A 20,501-nucleotide genomic window follows, 5' to 3' on the forward strand; every position below is an offset into this window, starting at 1 on the left:
AGAGCTCCTCTCTCGAAATCTTTTCTAGAGATCAGATGAAGCCTATAAACACAGCTGTTCAGTTCCTTATGGGGCTAGGACTCTTGAGGCTTCAGTTCGCCTCCTGTTTGATTACTCTTTTGAACTTCTGTCTCACCAATTAATTACATGAAATAGAATAAGATCGAATACCTTTCATTTAGGGCTCTTACACGTTTGGATACCTTTTTTCTTCACTGGGTTACATTTTATTTTGAATATTGTGGACTGATGTTCTCTCTAAGTGTTATTAAATCTCTCATTCGTTGCTTTCTCCTCCCAAATCTCAGAGGAGACAACTTGTATTTTGCAGCACTCTACACAAACCTAAATAAACAATAAATAAGGAATTGCATTGATTAGTGTGTAGACATGGCAAAGGTGAAAGTAAAATCACATTCCCAACATTCTTCTTGTGCAAACAGACTCTCCTTTATGTTCTAGTGAACATTATAAAGACGAATGTTATAATTTCAAATGTGTCGATGATTATAATCATTGGGTGTCCCCAGTGTTAGGAGGGCCACCTTCCATCTGCAGTTGCCCCAGAGCTCTGTGCAAATTGTGGGTGATGTGAAATGTCATTAACTGTCTTCTGGGCAAGATGTAAGTGATAGGCAGACTTCACAATGGAACTCTCATGAGTTGGTGTGTAGGAGTGGGGAGGATAAGATGGACCCTCACTGTTAATTTGTTAATTGTCAATTTCAAAAAGTCACAGAAAGGAAGAAAAGTAAGCTCTTACCTAGAACAGTCACCAGTGCTTTAGCTACCAAGACTGGCATGGTGAAGATGGCACATGTGTAGACTCCTTCATCGGCCATCCCCACATCACTAATACTAATGGTAAGTTCATTGGTAGTGGATTTCACAAGCTCAATCCGATTATCCCTCAGTGCTAAAAGAGATAACAAGACAGCCACTTTAGAAAACACTGTCTGGGGAAAAAGCAGTACTGTGCAGAGAAAGTAACAGGCAACTAAATACTCAGACCCACACTGAGAGGTACACAACACATCAGACAGGTAAATAATCATACAAATACCATCACATCCAAAGTAGGCAGAGGCGTAGAAAGACTGATGGACAGGTAGAAGGAGATAAGCACACATTAATGTGCCATTCAGGCAAAGACAAGATAAGTGGCTGCAAAAGTAAGGCTAAGACAGCAATACAGGTACATACAAACAGAGGGACATATACAAAGAGACCATGTACACCTTCAGTTTGAGACACAAGCATGGATAGACAAACACACATACTGAGACAAAGATAGGCATTTTTAAATATACTATTAGACAGACACAAAACAGAAACTGAATGAAGTGTGTGTACAAATACAGACAAGGCAGACAGAGACAACAAACAGGCAACAGAGACAGCAAAAGTTTAATTTCATTGTGATTCACAACAGAACTATATAGACACAGGAACTTGAGTGACCTTACATATCAGGTATACAGACTTTAACACATCTAATACAGTACATCCAACAGCAGTGATAGATCAGTAGTGCTTTAAAAACTGAATAAGGTTAGAACTGTATATCTAAATTATTATGCTATAAGAAGGAGGGAGACCGCTTTCGAACATGCCATTAAGTTACTGTTCAGAGACTCCAATCTGGTCTGTTCTGTTCCTAATGTCATAAAATGAGTGTATATCTAGCCATCAGTTGACACACTATCGTTTGTGCAAGATATGACTTAAGTGGGCTCCATATGTCTCTGGGTCTGGAAGTTGGGTGCTGCAAAGAAGCAAATATTTCAGATTGATCATTACAGCTGGTCATATCTTGCAGGGACTGCTCTCTGCTTGGAACAGTCATCCTACACCAGTTCAGAGTGACTCTGTGCATGGCCAACAGCAAAGCCTGCCACTATAAATCTGCAACTCACACTAGTGAGTAACTTGACATAACGCAATAAAGCTATTTTTGGCTTCATTTCTAATCTGCCCTCAATCATTTTCAACAGTGTATGAAACACTGTGCACCGGTATTCCAGTATGGGGTATCCGGACCATGCCATAAGGAAAAAGTCAGTTTGTTCTCAACTGAAAAGGGCCACAAGTGAAACTGTGTGGCTTTGAACAAAGTAACGCATGGGTGATTGATCTCCCTGAGATCCACACAAACACAGCAGCCTTAGTACTAAAAGCTGCAACTCAATTCCCTAACAGATGCTGCTCACCTGGACATATTCCCATTGGTAACAGCGAGCTTCAAGACGAAGATGCTAGTCCCCCACTTAACGAGTCAAGGAGGTGCTATGACACATGGCGCTGCCACTACTGAAAAACCCAGACTAGAGGGGCGTGGCCAAAATGGTGGAGCGATAGGACATGCTCTCTCGTTTCTCCGCTCCCGTTAGGCTAGGCCTCACTGTTTAGAGGTAGTTCGGGGGTCATTAGAGGCAAATCTCCCCCCAACGGAGGTGCAGCCTGAGGGGCGATTTCAGCTGCATGCATGCCCGATTGAGAGCAGAGGACTGGGCGAGCCGCTGGAGGTGGCAGTGCAAACGAGCAGAGAGCGGCCACAGGGAGGCGACCTTCCGAAGCAGGCGAGCCGCGGAGGTCTGGAGGTGCGCCTCTGTGAGGGGCCTGGGTGGCACCCACAGTGTGGGGTGGGAAGAACCGAAAGTAGCACCCTTCCCGGCAGCCTGGGATGCCCCAACGAGAAGTGAGGAGCCTGGCAACGGCCTGTAAGGGCTGACCATAGGGAACAGGTGAGCCCGCAGGGGGAAGCTGCGAAACACTCGACCCGGGACAGGGGTGGATGGGGTCGCGGCTCCCGGGCCCTGCAGAGCGAACAAGAGACAGCGGAGTGGCCCATGCCTGACCTGCAGCAGGATGGGCGGACCAGAGGCCCGGGACTAAAGGGGGGGACAGCAGACCAGCGCAATAAAAGTTGGAGCCAGCCCGGCAAGCAACAAGGGCGGAGCTGCGACCCGCAGCGGGTGTGCTGAATCGAGGACTGACCGGGGGCAGAATTGATGCACAGAGGGCCTCTTGGAGAGGGAATCCAGAAGATGCTTGAGGTCCCGACAGACCATGTGCTGAGCAGGAGCACCAGGGACTGCCTGCGCACATGAGACGTTTGGGAGGGTGAGACCTCGTCTAGCGGCCAAGAGAGAGAGGCTACCAGCCAAATCAGCAGACACACTCCTCCGGGGGGGGTTGGCCAGCAGAGGGTAGTGGGAAATCGGCGGGTCGCTGACTGGATCCCTCAGCGTGTTGTTGGGGCCTCCACCCAAGAGGACGAAAGGTGAGGAGGAGTGACGGGGCGGGGGCTGCGGCCAAGCCCAGACCGGCTCTCGTCTAGGGGAGGCCCATTGTACATACTTAACTCTATCCAATGCAAAGTGAGGTGGGTAGCGGACTTATCCCCTCTACGCCATATCGAGTGGACGCCTTGTGAAGGGATGGGTTCCAAAGCTGCTCCCCCTATTCCAGTTCCGCGACTCCCAAGACACAATATCTAAAGTTTGGCGCGCTAAAGCTACCCGGGACCCTAGGGTCTGCTCCACCTTCTGACCCTACACACAGCAAGAGGTGGTGGAACATAGTTGACAACAAGGGGCACAAGCCTGGATATGGTTTCTGGCAGAGTGAAGAAGCAGAGGTCTGTAAAGGAAATGCTCCTCAAGACACCCCAATCACAATCTGAAAATCCCCCCCAACCCCCAGAGGCCCAGACAGAAGAGGAGGGGGCTGAGGACGCAGAGGAACCGGTCAGCTGTTCCTTCCTCAAGTCCCTCAATGCTTCCCTTCGAGAAGACCCCACCTCCATGAAGCGCGACCTATCAGTGGACCTCGGGAAGTGCGCCATCACCTGAATTCAATAGCGGAGAGAGTTCATTTCTCGGAAGACCATGAGTCCTGTATGGTCGAGGAGTTGGAGGGCCTACAACAAGAAGCCATTCGCCTGCGAGAACAGAACTTAGACCTCCAAGCGCGCACACACAGGACCTTGAAAACCGGTCCTGACGCAACAATATATGTATTAGGGGTACTGTGCCCGGGACGTAGGACACAAATATCAAGGCTATGATGGCAGACCTTTTTCGCGCACTCCTGGGGAAGCCGGAAGATTTCCGCATTAAACTTGATCGTACATATAGAGTGAACCCTCGGAGGCCCACCCTGCCCCCCCGGGTGACATCCTAACCTGTGTACATGATTATCAGCTTAAAGAGCACTGCTAGAGATGATCCCACATTTAAATACAAGGACCAGAAACCCACTCTGTACTAAGTCTTCGCTGCCTCGACCTTGCTGAAATGCAAAGCTTTCCAGTTCGTTACTACATATCTAAAATCAGCCGGCATTTCTTACTCTTGGGGTCATCCATTTCGATTAATCTTTCCTTACAATGGAGAACTCCGGCAAATAAGCTCCGGTGCTGAGGCCTGCAAGCTCCTGTGCATCAGGGTCCCATCAGAGGAACAACCGCAACAAACCAAGACAAATAGAAACTGACGAAGCGGCCATGGATGGACACCAACTAAATCTCCAGCAAGCAAAATGCACCCTGACCCGGGCAACATGGCTAAGGAACAGCAGGCAGTCTTGGCGACTCTCGCAAGGGACCCCTCTAGTGAATGAATGCTGAACGGGCCAGAAGGAAATTGTGGAAACTTTGCAGATGCCTTCGCCTGATTCTTTTTCACAGCTGCCGTGGGCTGGTTCGGGCGGGAGTGTGGAAACGCTGGACACTGGTACCCATTCATGGTTTCTTTCTTTGGAGCACTTGCTCCAGACTGCGGTTCACTCCATGATGCTGCACATTTGCCTCATGGGTTTAATTGTTGTTTTTTCCTTATTTTACTATGTTGGTCCTCCCTCCCGGGTTCCTTGAAGCTCTAACTCTAATCAGGGCTCGACAAATTCACTCGACCGCTCGCATTTGCGAGTGAGATTGATTAAGGACGAGCTATTTTTAGGTCCTACTCGCCCTTTCTGGCGAGTAGGAATACAAACTTGACACTTGACCTCTGCCTCTGAAAGCAGAGGAAATGTGACAAGATAGGAAGATTTAAAGGCATCTTTATTGCTCACAAAGTAAATGAACAATAAAAATGCTTTTAAATCTTGTTCTTTTGTCACATTTGCTCAGTTTTCAGAGTTTGAGGTCAAGTTCATTTAAGTTAGGTCGAGGAGATTTTGTAGTTTACTAGACCTGCAGGTCTAGAGCATTTTTTATGATTTGTCGAGCCCTGCTAATTTCAGGCCCTGCTTCTTGCTGGGTGAGTCTTTTGGGTCTCGGGGTAAGCCAGTGTTAGGGAGGGAGCCAATGGGACAACTCTGGCTCCAAGCTCCGCTCTCGATTGATACCACATTGATATGCTAGCACATATTAACTTTCTTATGCTAAATGTAAAGGGGTTGAATAACCTGACAAAGCGAAGGGATATACTATCTTATTTAGAGCATTCTGGAGCACAAATATGTCTGTTACAGGAAACCCACCTCCTGGCCAGGGACACTCACAGACTCAGATCGAGGGCTTTTCCGCATTAGTATTTCTCCTCACACACCACCAAAACAGCCAGAGTTTCTATCTTTATCTCACGCACCTTTAGGGGTAAGACATGCACGAATCAGGCCAAAATTAAGGGTAGACTACTGGCCCTTTCAGTCACCATTAATGCGCACTCTTACACCCTTGGCTCTAAATATGCACTTAACGAGGGGCAGGAGACATTCCGACGACAGGCAGTGATGGACCTAACAGCCTTAACAGATCGGCAACTTATACTAGGGGGAGACATAAACACAGTTTTAGACAATCAGTTAAACCGTTCAGCGCAGCGACATGCGCAGGCGGGGGCTCTCTCTGGGGCAGGGCGAAACTGGCTGCAGGACCTAGGGCTGGTAGACATTTGTCGTACACTACACCCACAAGCTACAGATTACACATTCTACTCGCATGCACATATAACCTATGCCAGAATTGATTATTTTATCGGGTCCCGTTAGCTACTTCCATACACACGGGCCTCAGATATCAAACCTTGCTCCCGCTCCCAGTCCCACCATGCCGCACTGACACTCACAGTCGAAATCCCCTCTCCAGACAGACCATCGCACACATGGCGGCTGCGCAACACACTTCTGCATCGCCCAGAGGAGATAAAGCGCCTCGATAAGGCATTGAAGGAATTCATGACTTTTAATGAAACCCCAACACCTCCATAACTATGCTTTGGAAACACTCAAAGTATTCACTAGAGGGGAACTCATTGTTACCTCCACAGCAGACAACAAAATTAGGCAGGATAAGAGAGAAGGCCTCACAAGGCAGGTGCAGGAGCTAGAACGCATTCTCAAACAGACTGGGGCTCCCCCAGTATGGCGACAGTTAGAGGCAGCGCTCCGGCAACTCACTTTGGTAAGGCGGAGTACACCGGCCTCCGTTTGCGACATTCCTTTTATGTGGGGGAGACAGATGTGGGTGCCTTCTGGCTAACAAGCTTGGCACTCAACGCCAAGCGGCCTCTGTTCACACAGTATGTGACGAGTCCGGCAACGAGTGCTCACACAATGCAGCCATAACGCAAGTATTTCATGATTTCTATGCAAAATTATATACAGCCAAAACACCTCTCAGAACAAGACTCTCTTGCTTACATACAGGGGGCAACCCTCCCGAGATCAACACCGGAACAGGCAGCCAGTCTGGATAGCCCTATTTGTATAGAGGAGGTGAACTCTGCTATAGACCGCCTCAAGCCTCTTAAGTTCCCTGGACCGATGGGTTACCTGTCATCTTTTACTAGACCTTTTGCACTACCTTGGTGCCTATCCTCACCAGGGTTTTCAATGCAATAGGCAATGCCTCCGACATCCCCCGCGATGTTAATGGTCTCAGTCGAGGAGATTCCAAAACTGGGCAAGGACGTTCAACTCTGTGCCTCTTACAGACCGGCATCCCTCTTAAACACTGATTTATAGCTCTTTACAGGGATACTGGCAGCTAAGCTGGGTCCAATGATGCCGGGGATGGTGGACCCAGGTCAGTCTGGCTTTGTGTCCACTAGACAGTGTAGTGACAACACAAGGAGGTTACTTCACCTCCTTGACAAGGCACAACATGAGTACGTGGAGCGTGTGATTACATCGGTTGATGCTGAAAAGGCTTTGGACCGGGTACATTGGAAGTACCTGGAGGCCACTCTTGCAGAGTTTGGAGTGGGCGACCGATTTCACAAATTGATGTTTATCAGCTATAGCCATCCCACTGCCATGGTACGGGTCAAAGGCTGCTTCTCCGACTCCTTTCAGATCGTTCGCGGTACGCGGCAGGGGTGTCCACTCTCCCCGCTGCTCTTTGCACTTTACATGGAGCCCATGGCCCAGAGGCTGCGGGAGAACCAGCTGATCGCTGGGGTCCGATTTGTGGGGACCTCCATACCATCAGCCGCTATGCGGATGATGTGGTCGCTACTTTGGAGGAGCCTCTGACTTCCATCCCTGCGTTTTTCGCCGAACTTGAGAGCTTCGCGGAGGCCACTGGGCTTTGGGTCAATGTTGCAAAATTGCAGGCCCTGGTGGTCTCCTTACGGTCATTCACCAGGGAGGCTCTTACATGCTCAGTCCCACTTCACTGGGAGACGGAGTCGATCCCATACCTAGGGATCAAGCTGACTATGTCCAAGCATGCTACGGCTACCCTGGACTATAAACACCTCCTCTCCCAGGTTTGTAAAGATCTAAGCCGCTGGAGGCCTTTCGGTCTCTCTTGGCTCGTGGGAATGGCGGCACAGAAATATTATATATATATATCTTTCAAACACTTTCAGTGGAGCCCCCACCTGGTGTTATTAAATTGCTCCAGCAGGAATTCTGTTCATTTGTGTGGGCCAACAAAAAGCCTAGAATGAGTGAAGAGTTATGTTACAGGCCTCCCCGATCGTGGGCCAGGCATTGTGGGGGATCCCCTTTCTTCACAAGGTGCAACGCCCAGCTAGTTTATATGGCTCACCAATCACCCGCATGACCTTAAAAGCTTGGGACTTCACCATGACAAGATATGGCTTAACCTCCTTCCCATCACCCCTCACACCTATAGTTAAGAATGCAGATTTTATCCCAGGTCTAGATCAAGGGGCTTTCCAACATTGGGATAAGAAGGGTGCAGGTCCATTGGATACCTTTTTAACTTGGAAGGCCCACTGACCTTCGAAAACCTCCACTCCATATTCGCTTTGCTTGAATCCGAACAGTATAATTTCCTTCAAGTACGACACTGGGTATGCACCATTCGGTGCGACCAGGGGACCAAAGACAACTAACTAAATATACGAAAAATGCCTTCACACCAAGACATCTAGTTCACACCTTATTACTTAACTCTATCACCTGCTACACTCCCCAGAATCGGCGATCCCCTTGGCAGGGCAAAGGTGCTGGGAAGTAGAATTGGGGCAAACACTTCGGCAGAAGGAAGGGGGTGAATGTGATGTTACTTAGATTCCATGTTAGAACATGGAATGTTTAGCCCGGGTATTCTAAGTGAGTCAGTTGGCGTGCCACACTGCGCGGAACGTCTCCAGTATTGAAATAGCGACCAAGCTAGTAACCTACTTGTACCTTACTTCCCAGATTACACAGATACAGTTGGGACTGTATATTTTTCTGTAGTGTGCCAGCTGTGTCTTATTGCTTTCTATGACTTACTGTTGTTGGCACTGTTTGATGTATAACCGCAATAAAACCTAAAAACCCAGACTATCGAAACTCTTATAGCCCTGTACATTAGGTTTCCATAACTACAGCCGCCCCAACCTCTACATGCCTATAGTAGGTTATACACACTTGTTTAAAACGTGGGATGCAAATTAGAGACTGGATACCCACACCATGGTACGGTAGGGGATATCTACCTCTACTAAATGGAAATGTTAGTTGAAAAAAACCCACCATGTGGTAGAGCTTTGACTGGTGAATGTCCTGAAATAACCGGACCCCTTCCAAAATACCAGTTAGTGGTGACTGCCTCTAACAGGCTGAGCTTTTGATTCTTAGCTACAATATTTGAACTCTAGCACAATCTCTTTTTCAAACTGTGACATAGTGAGACAAACTCCAATAAGAGGGATTGGGGGCTATGTGGGAACAATCTACAGCAGAGGAGATGGAACACAGACAACGGGACCCACACGAGGAAATGAAACCATGGTTACAGCTATCACCAAGGAATGTATGGACTGGATCCGAACCAAAATCTAATCCAAAATAGGCTCTTTCAAAACAGACTTTAAAATGTGCCTCCAAGTAGTCCGTAAAGTTGTCAGCGAACTGGGAAACTGGGTGGATGATCTCAAACGCACAAAAGAGGATCAAGAAATGCTCTGGCGCAGGTTGCAGGTACAGAATATCAAAAAGCCGAATTTCAAATGAAACAAGAAGACTTGGAGAACGGAAGTAGGAACGATGACATCTATATCCATGGCATTGTCTGAAGCAGAGAGGGCAACAACATAATGAGCTTCAATAAGACCTCTTCCAGGTGATCAGAGTAGACACTGAACTACTCTCATCTGAGCTCAACCGAGCTCACAGAACGCACTTTCTTAAATTGATCTAACAATTCCCCAGGCATCCTCAGAGTACAATATTTTGAAGACAAGGAAGTCATCATGCGAATTGCTTCAGGGAAGTCACACCTTATTTTTCGTGGACACGCGATCCAGCTGTTCAGTATGTCTTTGATTTCCCTCATAAAACCGAGAGATTTCAGACCAGTCATGACATTTCTCCAATAATGCAAAATCAAATACCAATGGGGTCATCCTTTTAGCCTCATGTTCCAAAGGACAGGGAAACAACAATACCCCTTCTTATTGTCAGAGGGCAAAGAACTGCTTGGCCTGCCCCAGGGCCTGTATCTGGTAGATTCACTTCAAGGACATACACAAGAATGCATTGAACTTCGCCCAGAATGTCAAATTATGCGTTGTTGTAACAAATGCCACTGGGGTGCAGACAAGATGTCAGAAGAGGCCAAAGCTGATATTTTGCACATCCAGAGAATGAAACCAGAAACCCCACAGAGAACTGCTTCCCTAATGGAAACCCTAAGAAAACTTATGAGACTGTGGTTTCCACGTCCTAACAAGTGGGGCCAACAGGCAGGCTGAGCCTAGATGGTCAGGCGGAGACACAGTTCAACATACCACAACTGTCACTTCTTCTTCAGACAATCACACTGGACATTCCCACCTGGCTGGACTCCCTCTCACACCTTAGACCACATATTCCTTTTCCAAGGAGGGTCGCACATCTAGTGGAGACTAGAAACATTGCTCACGTTACTAAAGGATAAGTTGTTTAAGTTCAGCCAGGTTACCCAGTTTATACATGTGATTTAATATTGTCCTTTAACCATTCAAACTTTAATTGGGGCTAGTTCTCCTGGGCGTAATGAGGTATCCATAGATCTTTGAAAAAACTAGCTAGATCTCCTCTGCTACACATAACCTTTCTTAGCGATGATTAATAGCTACCAATGATAGTGACCACCCTAAGCACATTCAAACTTCTCTCTTTGAAAATAGAGGGTTTAAACTCCCCCAATAAGCTACATCGGGTTTTGAGATATCTTCTTCAACAAGATGCTGACATAATCTTCCACCAAGAAACCCATTTACTAGAAAAGACCATCAATGTATGCACCACTCTGAAAACCCTCTACCTTACCCTCATTAATACTGGGCATCATCACCAACAAAATGGCCAGAGTCACCATCTTATGTAAATCCCAAATTGGCAGGAAAACCCTTTCGTTTGTCAGAGACCCTGCTGGTCGCTACATAAAATTAACAATCCAAAAGGGGAAAACCCCACTCACAATGTTAAACCTCTATGCACTCAACAGTTCACAGGACTCTTACACCAAGTCCATTTCGAAACAACAATTCCAAGACACTCAAAGGGACATCAATGATACTGCAGCCAGGAAATAAAATTAAAATAGGGACCCCCTAATTCAGAATCCCGGTCATTTGATAGTAGAACACCATATCCTGCCTACAAAATCAGAATAAAGGTGGGATCCACCCTAATTCACTTGTTCCAGTTGCAAGTTCTTCTTGACCAAGGAAAGGAGTAGACTGAAGAGCTGTCCTGATCAAGGGCAGGTGCCCATCTGACAACAGGTCTACCAGAGGTGCAGTGACATCACCTGCAGGATGCACAACTCTTAGAGAGGTTTGGCTCAGGTATTATTAGCTGCTAGAAACCTACCAGCTCCTCAGGTAGTAAGGACTTTGCTTGGGCCAGCAGGAGGAGGGACTATTTAGTGGAAGAAACCCATCCATATTCCTGGAATGAGAAGCATCCAGAAGAGCAGACTTGTTACCTGGTAGTGAAACTGGCACCGACCGGAGCTGTGAAGAGCCACCCAGCCTCACTTTGCCGTTCATGTGGCAGACTGCATGAAGTTTCAAAAATGCAAGTATCAGCATGCTGACCGGCATCCCTGTGACATGATCAGTGGGACCTGTTCATCTGCTGCCCAAATAATGCTGAGACCTGCATGGTCCAACAACACTGCAATACTGGAGGATGTCCACGCTGGCAACAATTGCTGAAGATGTGTGACCATTGGTAAAGTCTGCCGTGCTGTTCTTTTCCACCCGCAAGATCCCGTAGGTGGAACAGATGCCAGTAATACAGCACATGCTGGTTGAGGGACTGACTTCACAGGACAATCGTGAAGGGCTGAACTATGATCAAGTCACAAGAGACTTGAAGTGGGAGCTTATAATACTATCTTGCACAGATCAAGTTAACTGTGCACACTTGGGAGAATAAAGATTGTCAGCATTAACTTGTGCTCAAGATACATTGCAAAATGACTTACTGGTTGCAAAGCAGACTTGCTGCTTGATCAAGTATACTTGTAAGGTTGCATCTGTACCCAAATCATTACTTAATGCTTATGTTCTGGTTATGGCTATTAGGCATATATAGTTGCTGTGAGAACGGTAGAACAGAACTAGGACCCTGGACCGGACTAGGACCTCATAATGTACATTGTAGAATGCTGTAACCGAACTCCCTATACTGTGTAACATTTCGTTTGTCTAATTAAGGTACTTATCTTTTCACTGATACAGGGGATGGGATGTACAATGAATTATTATATCTGCTGGTTTATTTTCGAGTTCTGAGCATCTACTCCCACCCCCACACTAAGTCCTAAAGAAGTCTTTCACTGTTCCCCCAGGCTACCCTGAAAGTCAAGTGCAAAAAGGTGTACTTTTCTCAGTTTGTAGAGCCCAATTAGGAGGGCCACCAAAACACAAAAGGAAAACAACCAGAATCACCACGGTTGTAGCCCAGCATCCTTTGACAGTTGTTAGGTTCCCCTAACAGGATCTGAAAGTGGTATCCTCTGATTAATGCACATTTAATATTCCCCCATATTTCTGCATTAGTGCACTGCAATAATCCTGGATTACATAAATCCAAAGGCTAACTAATCCACACAGATAAACCGTAAAAACTATGTGATTAGAACATATTTCCTCTCATTGATGTGCTATACATACTATTCTATCTCAGGAACATTAAAGCTGATCTTGAAGGGTGTAACATGATTATTGCATCGTGGTTTTATCCTTGATTTTGCTCTTCCTGAAAAGGCAGGAATTAAAAAAAGATAAAGCCAGCAAACAGTGATAGGTGGCCATAAATCAACAGACAGGCAGAAACAAAAACAGGCAGACAAAAAAATAAATGTAAACAGATTTAGACGGAAGAGATGTAGAGGATTGTTGTATACAAGCACACACAAAGACATGGAGAGGCATGCAAGCATGCACCGGCTAAAAATGTGTTATAACCGAATGAGAGTGCTGCGCTGCCTGAGATAACCAGTGCCCGTAATCCAACGCATGCTGGTTGAGGGAGTGACTTCACAGAATAACCATGAAGGGCTGCACTGCAATCAAGTAATGAGACTTGAAGTGGGAGCTTAAAATGCTATAATATTGGATAAAGAAAATTAACCCTGCACATTTGGGAGAATAAAGATTGTCAGCGTTAACTCGTGCTCAAGACGTCCCCACTGTGTCAGTCTTAAACACAGAACTTATTGACTACACTAGTCAATGCTGCGTCATCCTCTACAGCGGCACATGTCACTCCCAAGAACTGTCTGCCACCCTACAACTCCATATCAATCACAGAGCATTATTTTAGTGCCAAACTGAGACACAAAGCTAAGTGCCATACTCTGCAGGGACATCTTAAGGATTTTGGGGGCCCTGGACCAAACATTTTTTGGGGCCCTAATCGTAAAAGATTTGAATTTATGATCACATTTTTTCATGGCCTCTTTGGCCTGGTCGCTGACACTAGACAGGCAGACTGGTTCAAATTCTAAATGTGTCTCCCTCTAATATTTAGGGATTGTGATGTACGGTTTCAATATTGTAATACAGCAGCAGTTCACTAACATTATTGCAAATAATCTCTTCGACCCACTGCCATTTCTTATATGAGGTCCTGTTTTGATATAAACAGATTTTTAAATGGATGTTGCACGGTGTTGAAAAACAAACAACATTTATTTGCAAAATGTCTGTAATAGACTCCCACACATTGGCCATATGAACATTAGAAAATTAAATCAAATGAAAATGGTATTGAAAAAAAGATATGCTTAAAAATCATTCAAGGCCATCAGGGCATGACCCTGGAACAAAGCCGTAGCTATCAATGGACACACTGAAAGGCTGGGGCCCTGGACCACAGTCCACAGCCTACTTTGCCCATGCCGTAAAAACTTCTCTGAATGACTGCTTTCCTGTACTGCGGTTTACATTACGCATTTTCTTTCAATTAAGGACATGTAGGCGGATATTGTTCATGCTTGGAAAAAGAGTGATTTTTAATGTAGACAGAAATTAAGTTAGGCAACCGTTGCGGGTTGGAGAACAGAGATAGTTTTGAGGGAATAACCGATGGATGATGTGAACTGAAACTGGACTTTGTAATGGTGCAGGGCCATAGGCCCTCATGCAGCTATAGTGATGACACCGACACAGTTAGATACTTGGTAGAACTGGCCCAGGGCACGTGCGCCTGGCCCCTTTTATTATCAGGGTCACATGTCCAGTGACGCCTGTGGTGGATGGGTGTGGGATGGGGTGTAAGCCAGCCCTCTGGAAGTGGCTGGTGCTGGCAAAAACTAAAACAGTGGCCAGCAGGTCACCACATCCTTCCAAAACGTTATCCAAAAATGAAACAGCGAAGTCCAACCTGTGGGAGAGAATAAAACTATAAATATGAACTTCCACTGAGTCTGTTACGCTGCTTGTAGAAACAATACAATGGTACAACTGCAGCTAGGATCACCAGTTCTGCTTGGCACAGTTCAGTGTTGCATGGTCCTCCTTGGACTAACGATTTGGAAGTAGATACCAAAGTCTCTCTTTCTGTACTGTTCTCTATGACCGTGCAGGTGGAGTGATGGTGTATCACTTCTCAGTCCTGGTTGTTGTGGCTTTGGAAACATCCCTCTCACTAGGATGCCCCTCATGCAGGTGTTCCCCTCTCACAGGATGTCGCGGAGGTCCTCTCCACCAGGCTTCCACTGGACTGGGTGTACTTCGCCGTGTCACTCCAACGCCACCCTCTTAGTGTGTGGAGGAAGCGCTACAAGTCCCACCTTCAACTCCCTAGCTCCACCTAAAGGGTAGTTGTTTAATCCTCCCACTTAGCACAAGATCTTATTTTTCCTGGGACCTGCGGAAGAGCGGCTGTAGACCCGCTCTCACTGGCATGCCTGAGGCCTTTGCCCCTGGGTCGCCACGGTCTGGAGTGGGCATATCCTGTTATTCAGGCCGTCCAAGCAGCCTCACCGTCCAGTCTCCTGTGCAACCCCAAAGGTGGATGTCACAAATGGTCCAGCCTGCTTGCCTCTGCAATCACCAGGTTTTCCGAAGACTCATGGATAGCTAGGTTCTCCAAGTGCCACCAATGTTCTCCAGGTACTGAGCTCCATACCAGACGTTCTTGCACTTGTCACCTTTGCCTTCTGGTGTGCGAGTTGTCTGATCACACACTACTCTCTTCTTTCTTCTTTCTTCCTCTTGAGATTTCTTCACAGTGATGTCATGCCACACAATATCCTCCCTCTTATTCTTTCACTTTGCGATGTGGTCTAGTCTCATCTTCTTGCTCGTCTTCAATGACCAGGCCTCTCCATGTGACATGCACTTCATACACGTCTCCCTTGTCCTATCCTACCCCTAGGACAATGCATTCTCTTCCTACGGTGTCCAGACCTGTCGTCACAACATTCTTCCTTTCAATACTCCTCGGTCTTCATTCTTTGATTCTAGGTCTTCCTTCTCTGATCTCTTCTTTGGTCCACTCCATGGATCTCTCCTCGGTCATTTCCTCTGACCTCTTGTTTGGTTACCGTCACACTGACCTCTTCTCAGGTTGCCACTTCACCGACCTCTTCTCAGGTTGCCGCTTCACCGACCTCTTCTCAGGTTGCCGCTTTCCCGACCTCTTCTCAGGTTGCCGCTTTCCCGACCTCTTCTCAGGTTGCCGCTTTCCCGACCTCTTCTCAGGTTGCCGCTTCACCGACCTCTTCTCTGGTCGCCACTTCACCGACCACTTCTCAGGTCGCCACTTCACCGACCACTTCTCAGGTCGCCACTTCACCGACCACTTCTCAGGTCACCACTTCACCGACCACTTCTCAGGTCGCCACTTCACCGACCACTTCTCAGGTCGCCACTTCACTGACCACTTCTCAGGTCGCGGCTTCACCGGCCACACAACCACTCCCCAGGTCGCCGCTTCACCGACCACTTCTCAGGTCGCCGCTTCACCGACCACTTCTCAGGTCGGCGCTTCACCGACCACTTCTCAGGTCGCCGCTTCACCGACCACTTCCCAGGTCGCCGCTTCACCGACCACTTCTCCGTTCGCCGCTTCACCGGCCACACCGACTACTTCCCAGGTCGCCGCCTCCTCAGACTTCTTTTCAGGTCGTCTCCCCACACCTCTGGCAGGTCGTCTCCCCACACCTCTGGCAGGTCGTCTCCCCACACCTCTGGCAGGTCGTCTCCCCATACCTCTGGCAGGTCGTCTCCCCATACCTCTGGCAGGTCGTTTCCCCATACCTCTGGCACGTCATCTCCCCACACCTCTGGCAGGTCGTTTCCCCACACCTCTGGCAGATCATCTCCTCACACCTCTGGCAGGTCGTCTCCCCACACCTCTGGCAGGTCACTGCTCTCCTTTCTTCACCTGATGGTTCAACCGTTTCTGGCAGCTCGCGCACCCAGTCATTTCTCTTGTGTTGCCATCCTTTTGCCACTGGGCACCAATGCCGTGTACTTTCCTCCCTCCTTCAGTGACAAGTGACAAAAATGAGCAAGCGCAAAAGGGAACCTCTGTCATCTAAGGACAGCCTGGCCGAGTCACTTATCCAAACCAAATCTGGAACCAGCAGTTTATCTCCAGATGTGGGTTTGAATATAAGTGGTATCAATCTGGAGGAAGGACACACCCAAAAGTGTCACAAATGGTCACAGCCCAAAATTTACAAAAAATTTCAGTTCCTAAAAAATCCAGGAGACGCTCTTCTATCAAGTTCAATCGCGGCCTTAAAATTCCGATTTCACCATTTAAACTTTTGGACAATGGGGAGAATAGGCTTCCAGTCAATGATAAAAGTGTAACAACTGGCATAAAAGTATCCCCGGACCAAATAAACTAACAAACGAACCAAGCATTTTGGACCTAACATCAGCTGCACAAAGCAAAATCAAACTACTGCCACTGCAGCAGGGATCACAGGGTTGTCTAGAAACAGACATACCAAAAGTAATCTCATCGAGCGAATTAGAAACATCAAAAAAATTGGGGAGGGGGGAGGGAAACTATAGTTATAAGGGGAATGAAGACAGAGTTATGTTGCGAACGGGTTTATTACATCCGGGGCATTGATAGCGTAGCCCTATCATAATGTCAACTAATGTAATGTTTCACTGTTTGAGGGTTATCTTTTGCGAGACTCTTGTGCGGATGTGATGGCAACTATTGTGTAACGATTTATGTATGTTTTGTACAAAATCAATAAACTACGTTTAAAAAAAATAGAAACATCAAACTAGATGGTAACATTCCAAGTGTAGGAGAGTAGGGTCGGCTTTCCTACGGTCACCCCATTTTTTGGTTCACTGGTTTTCGACTTAATGTGGCTGGGGGCCTGCTAATCAGACCCACAGCCCTGCTGTTCTCTCTCTAAATTTCCACACCATGTACTTTAGGTACATCACCAATTGGGATTTGGGTCACTCTTGTGAGTCCCTGTACACTGTACTATAGGTACCCAGGGCATAGGTGCACCCAAGGCCTACCAGGGGCTGCAGCATATCTTTTGCCACCCCTGTTCCTACTAATCCCGGTTAAAGTTAACCAGAGCCTCAGCATCACAAAATGGATGCTGCTGCCACAGACACAAGTCTGACCTCCTGCTGCTGGGAGTCCTTCCAGCGAGGGAGGCTTGGACAATAGGTTTCCTGTCTTGGGAGGTGCTAGCACCACCCCAGACAGGCTATAGTGTATTGGAGCAGGGAGGGCTGAATGAAATGAGAGACTGCCTGGGGCACACAAGGTGTCCCATGCATAGTCCAGTTCAAACCGGTGCTGGGGCACTCCAGCCCCAGCTCTGGCGCGAAACTGGACAAAGGGAAAGGGGTGTAACCACCCCCTTCCCTGGTCCCACCCATAGGAGGGACCTAGCAGGTAATCCAGCCCCTAAATTTGGTATATACGTAGGAGCTGAGTCCCAAGACTTTAGATTTTATCCTGACTGAAACTTGAAACCGACCTGGCGTGATAGTTCACACAACAATCTGTGATACCTTAGTCACAGAAAAAGGAGAGTGTATTGGATGAGAAGTGTTGCATGTGTTAATGTATGTATGGATAATGTTTGAGTATGGTGAGATGTGTGTTCAGTAGGGTGTCCTTTGTGTTTTTTTTAAATTTGTATGTGTAATTTGTAAAGTATACATATGATGACCTAATTTTTACTATTTATTCAAAAGAGTCAAAAGAAATATAATAAACTCAAAAAAAGTATGTAATAAATTTTGATATAAATGAAAAAAACTAATAAATCAGTATAAATACAATTAAAAGTGTTATTGCCATGTTTTGAAGAACTCTTTCCTTTTTTGAAAAATATGTAAACTAAGTGACATGATGCAAAGTATTTAGGCCATGAGGGATTTTTCTTCTGTTGAAACTTGAAATGAAACTCTGGACCTTCGACGTTCTACTTGAAGATAGAAGACTGAAGAATTCACTTGTGGTCAAGGAGTGACCACCCTGTGCAAGCAGGCACCATCAAGCGATCAACGGTTTGCTTAGTCGACGCTCCCGCCAGAGCCCGAGCACAGGGCCTGACAAGACCCGGACTTCCAGACTTCCAACAGCCCGATCCACAGTCACAGCAGAGCTGAGACCCGTGGAGACGACGAGAGACGCAGGACCGGCCATCTTGGAAAGCCAGCGAATTGCTTTCCGTGCAACTTTTGAGGTACCCTCGATTTTGTGCATTGGGGATTGAGAAGCCCCAGCCCCGAGCACCAACTGCACCGAAGACCAGCCCTCCACACTCCACGAGTTCTGCGTGGGGCCCTTCTGCATTTTCCTGCTCAACACGTCTGTCCGGTCACTTGCCCGTTGGCTAGTGGCCTCTGTGATGACGAACCCTTTGATTTGCATCACTGGCCTGGTTGCTCCAGACTGGCCCCTGCTTCCCTGAAAAGGAGAAGCCCATCAGACCTTGCTGGTCTGATCAAGAAGCCATCTTCGATTCCTGTGTGGATTGCCTTTGCCAAGGCTTGTTGACTCCAATCCGGAAGCTGACACAGCAGACAGAGAGAGCCTTCGTGGGACAGTCCGTATGCAGCTCCTGGTCGTCGTCGACACCTCCTGGTCCACGTGGCTGCAGAGACAAGCTTCACGACATCACCTGATTGCTTCGCGACATCGCCTGGTTCCTTCCTGGTCACTGACTAGTGACCCAGACTCTGTCCCCTCTGCTTTAAGGTACTATTCATACTTGATCCGCCCTTGGATCCAACCAGACACTTCTCTCCTGGTCGCCTGCGCATCTTTCTCCAAGGATCCATAGGAATCAGCGACGAAACCCGACACACTTTGACACCTATGCACCCGCTTCCTGTGGGTGAGGTAACGCGAGTATTTTCCTGTGGGTATTGACTATCCTAGTGTCCTAGTTTCAAGTAGCTTTTCCCTAGTCCAGCCGGAAGTGTCCTAAAAGAACTAGTTTCCATTTCTTTCGTTCCCATTCTAACTCTATGGTAACTTGCGTGCGTGTAAAGACACTGCACCCGCATCCCGTGGGCCTCCTGCTCCCTATCCTTTGGTAGTGCAGTGTAGCCCCAGCGATTCTCCAGGCCCTAGGCCTATCCTTTGTTTGTGATGTGGTTCTTAGAACACTATTTTAGTATATGGTTCGAAGTGCCCCTAGGGCATTACTGTATTTTGTGCAACGTATTGTTTTTAATTAAGTATCGTGTTATGTGCTGGTGCCTCTGACCTCATAAAGAGTTCAGAGGATTGTGTTAGAAATAAATACATATATATTTTGATATACAAGCTGTGTAGTGTCCTTTCACTTGGCATTAAAGGGGTTACATAAGGTAAAACAGCTGGCTTCACATGCCCTCTTGAGTTTAGCCTAAGACTGCTTTGTCCATGCTACCACTAGGATAGCTGGTCTATAAGGTTGACTTTACAACCATCCCCATAAGGGTTGTTTAGACTGGTGCAAGGTGCTCACTAGAATAGTGAACATCATATACCAGGCCAACTTCTCACACCAAGGACACAACAAGGAGGCAGTGAGAACCTACAGCAGGGGCAAGGGGAATAACTGCATAACAAACCATGATCAGTCCATAATAGAGATAGGTACTCCACCTATCAGTACTAAAAAACGAAGGATCAGCTTGACACCATCGCCAAAGTTTTGTCAATTAATGTCATCAACGCCGCACATTAGTGAGCCTGTACTCGGACATGAGATGGAAAACGTGAAGGAAATACACAAGTTGGACGATGGGGTTTGGGACAATTCACTGATAAATCACATACAACAACACCAGAGAAACTCATGTTGAATTCACATAATTCCCCCTCAGTGGAGAAAATTCCAGCAGAGAACATAAAACTGAAAGGGCCCTGGGGCAGGGAGGGCCTCTCACTAGCGCCCAAGTTAGGAACCAAAGATCACCGGGAGCTGAACTCCGAAAACGCTTGGGCTAGCTTACTTAAGACCGTGCAACTGCTGGTAGAAGCACTTCAATACCAGTCAGACAAAATGGATGCCCAGTTAACTTTATTAAATACATTGACAGTGTTTGTGGTGGCAATTGACGAAAAACTCGGTGCACAGAACCTACTCTTTCAGA

General features: G+C 47.1%; 1 protein-coding gene across 6 annotated transcripts in view; it reads right to left on the reverse strand.

Moving 5' to 3' along the window:
- The window catches only part of CADM3 (cell adhesion molecule 3), an 811,765-nt gene that overhangs the window by 604,098 nt on the left and 187,166 nt on the right, over positions 1 to 20,501 (reverse strand). For all 6 annotated transcript variants that reach the window (XM_078670695.1, XM_078670694.1, XM_078670697.1 and 3 more), the window contains exon 3: positions 764 to 916. In XM_078670695.1, coding sequence (XP_078526821.1) covers positions 764 to 916 — 153 coding nt within the window. The remainder of the gene's footprint in view (positions 1 to 763; positions 917 to 20,501) is intronic.

This window comes from Lissotriton helveticus, chromosome 12, assembly GCF_964261635.1.
Source record: "Lissotriton helveticus chromosome 12, aLisHel1.1, whole genome shotgun sequence".
Lineage (NCBI taxonomy): Eukaryota > Metazoa > Chordata > Amphibia > Caudata > Salamandridae > Lissotriton > Lissotriton helveticus.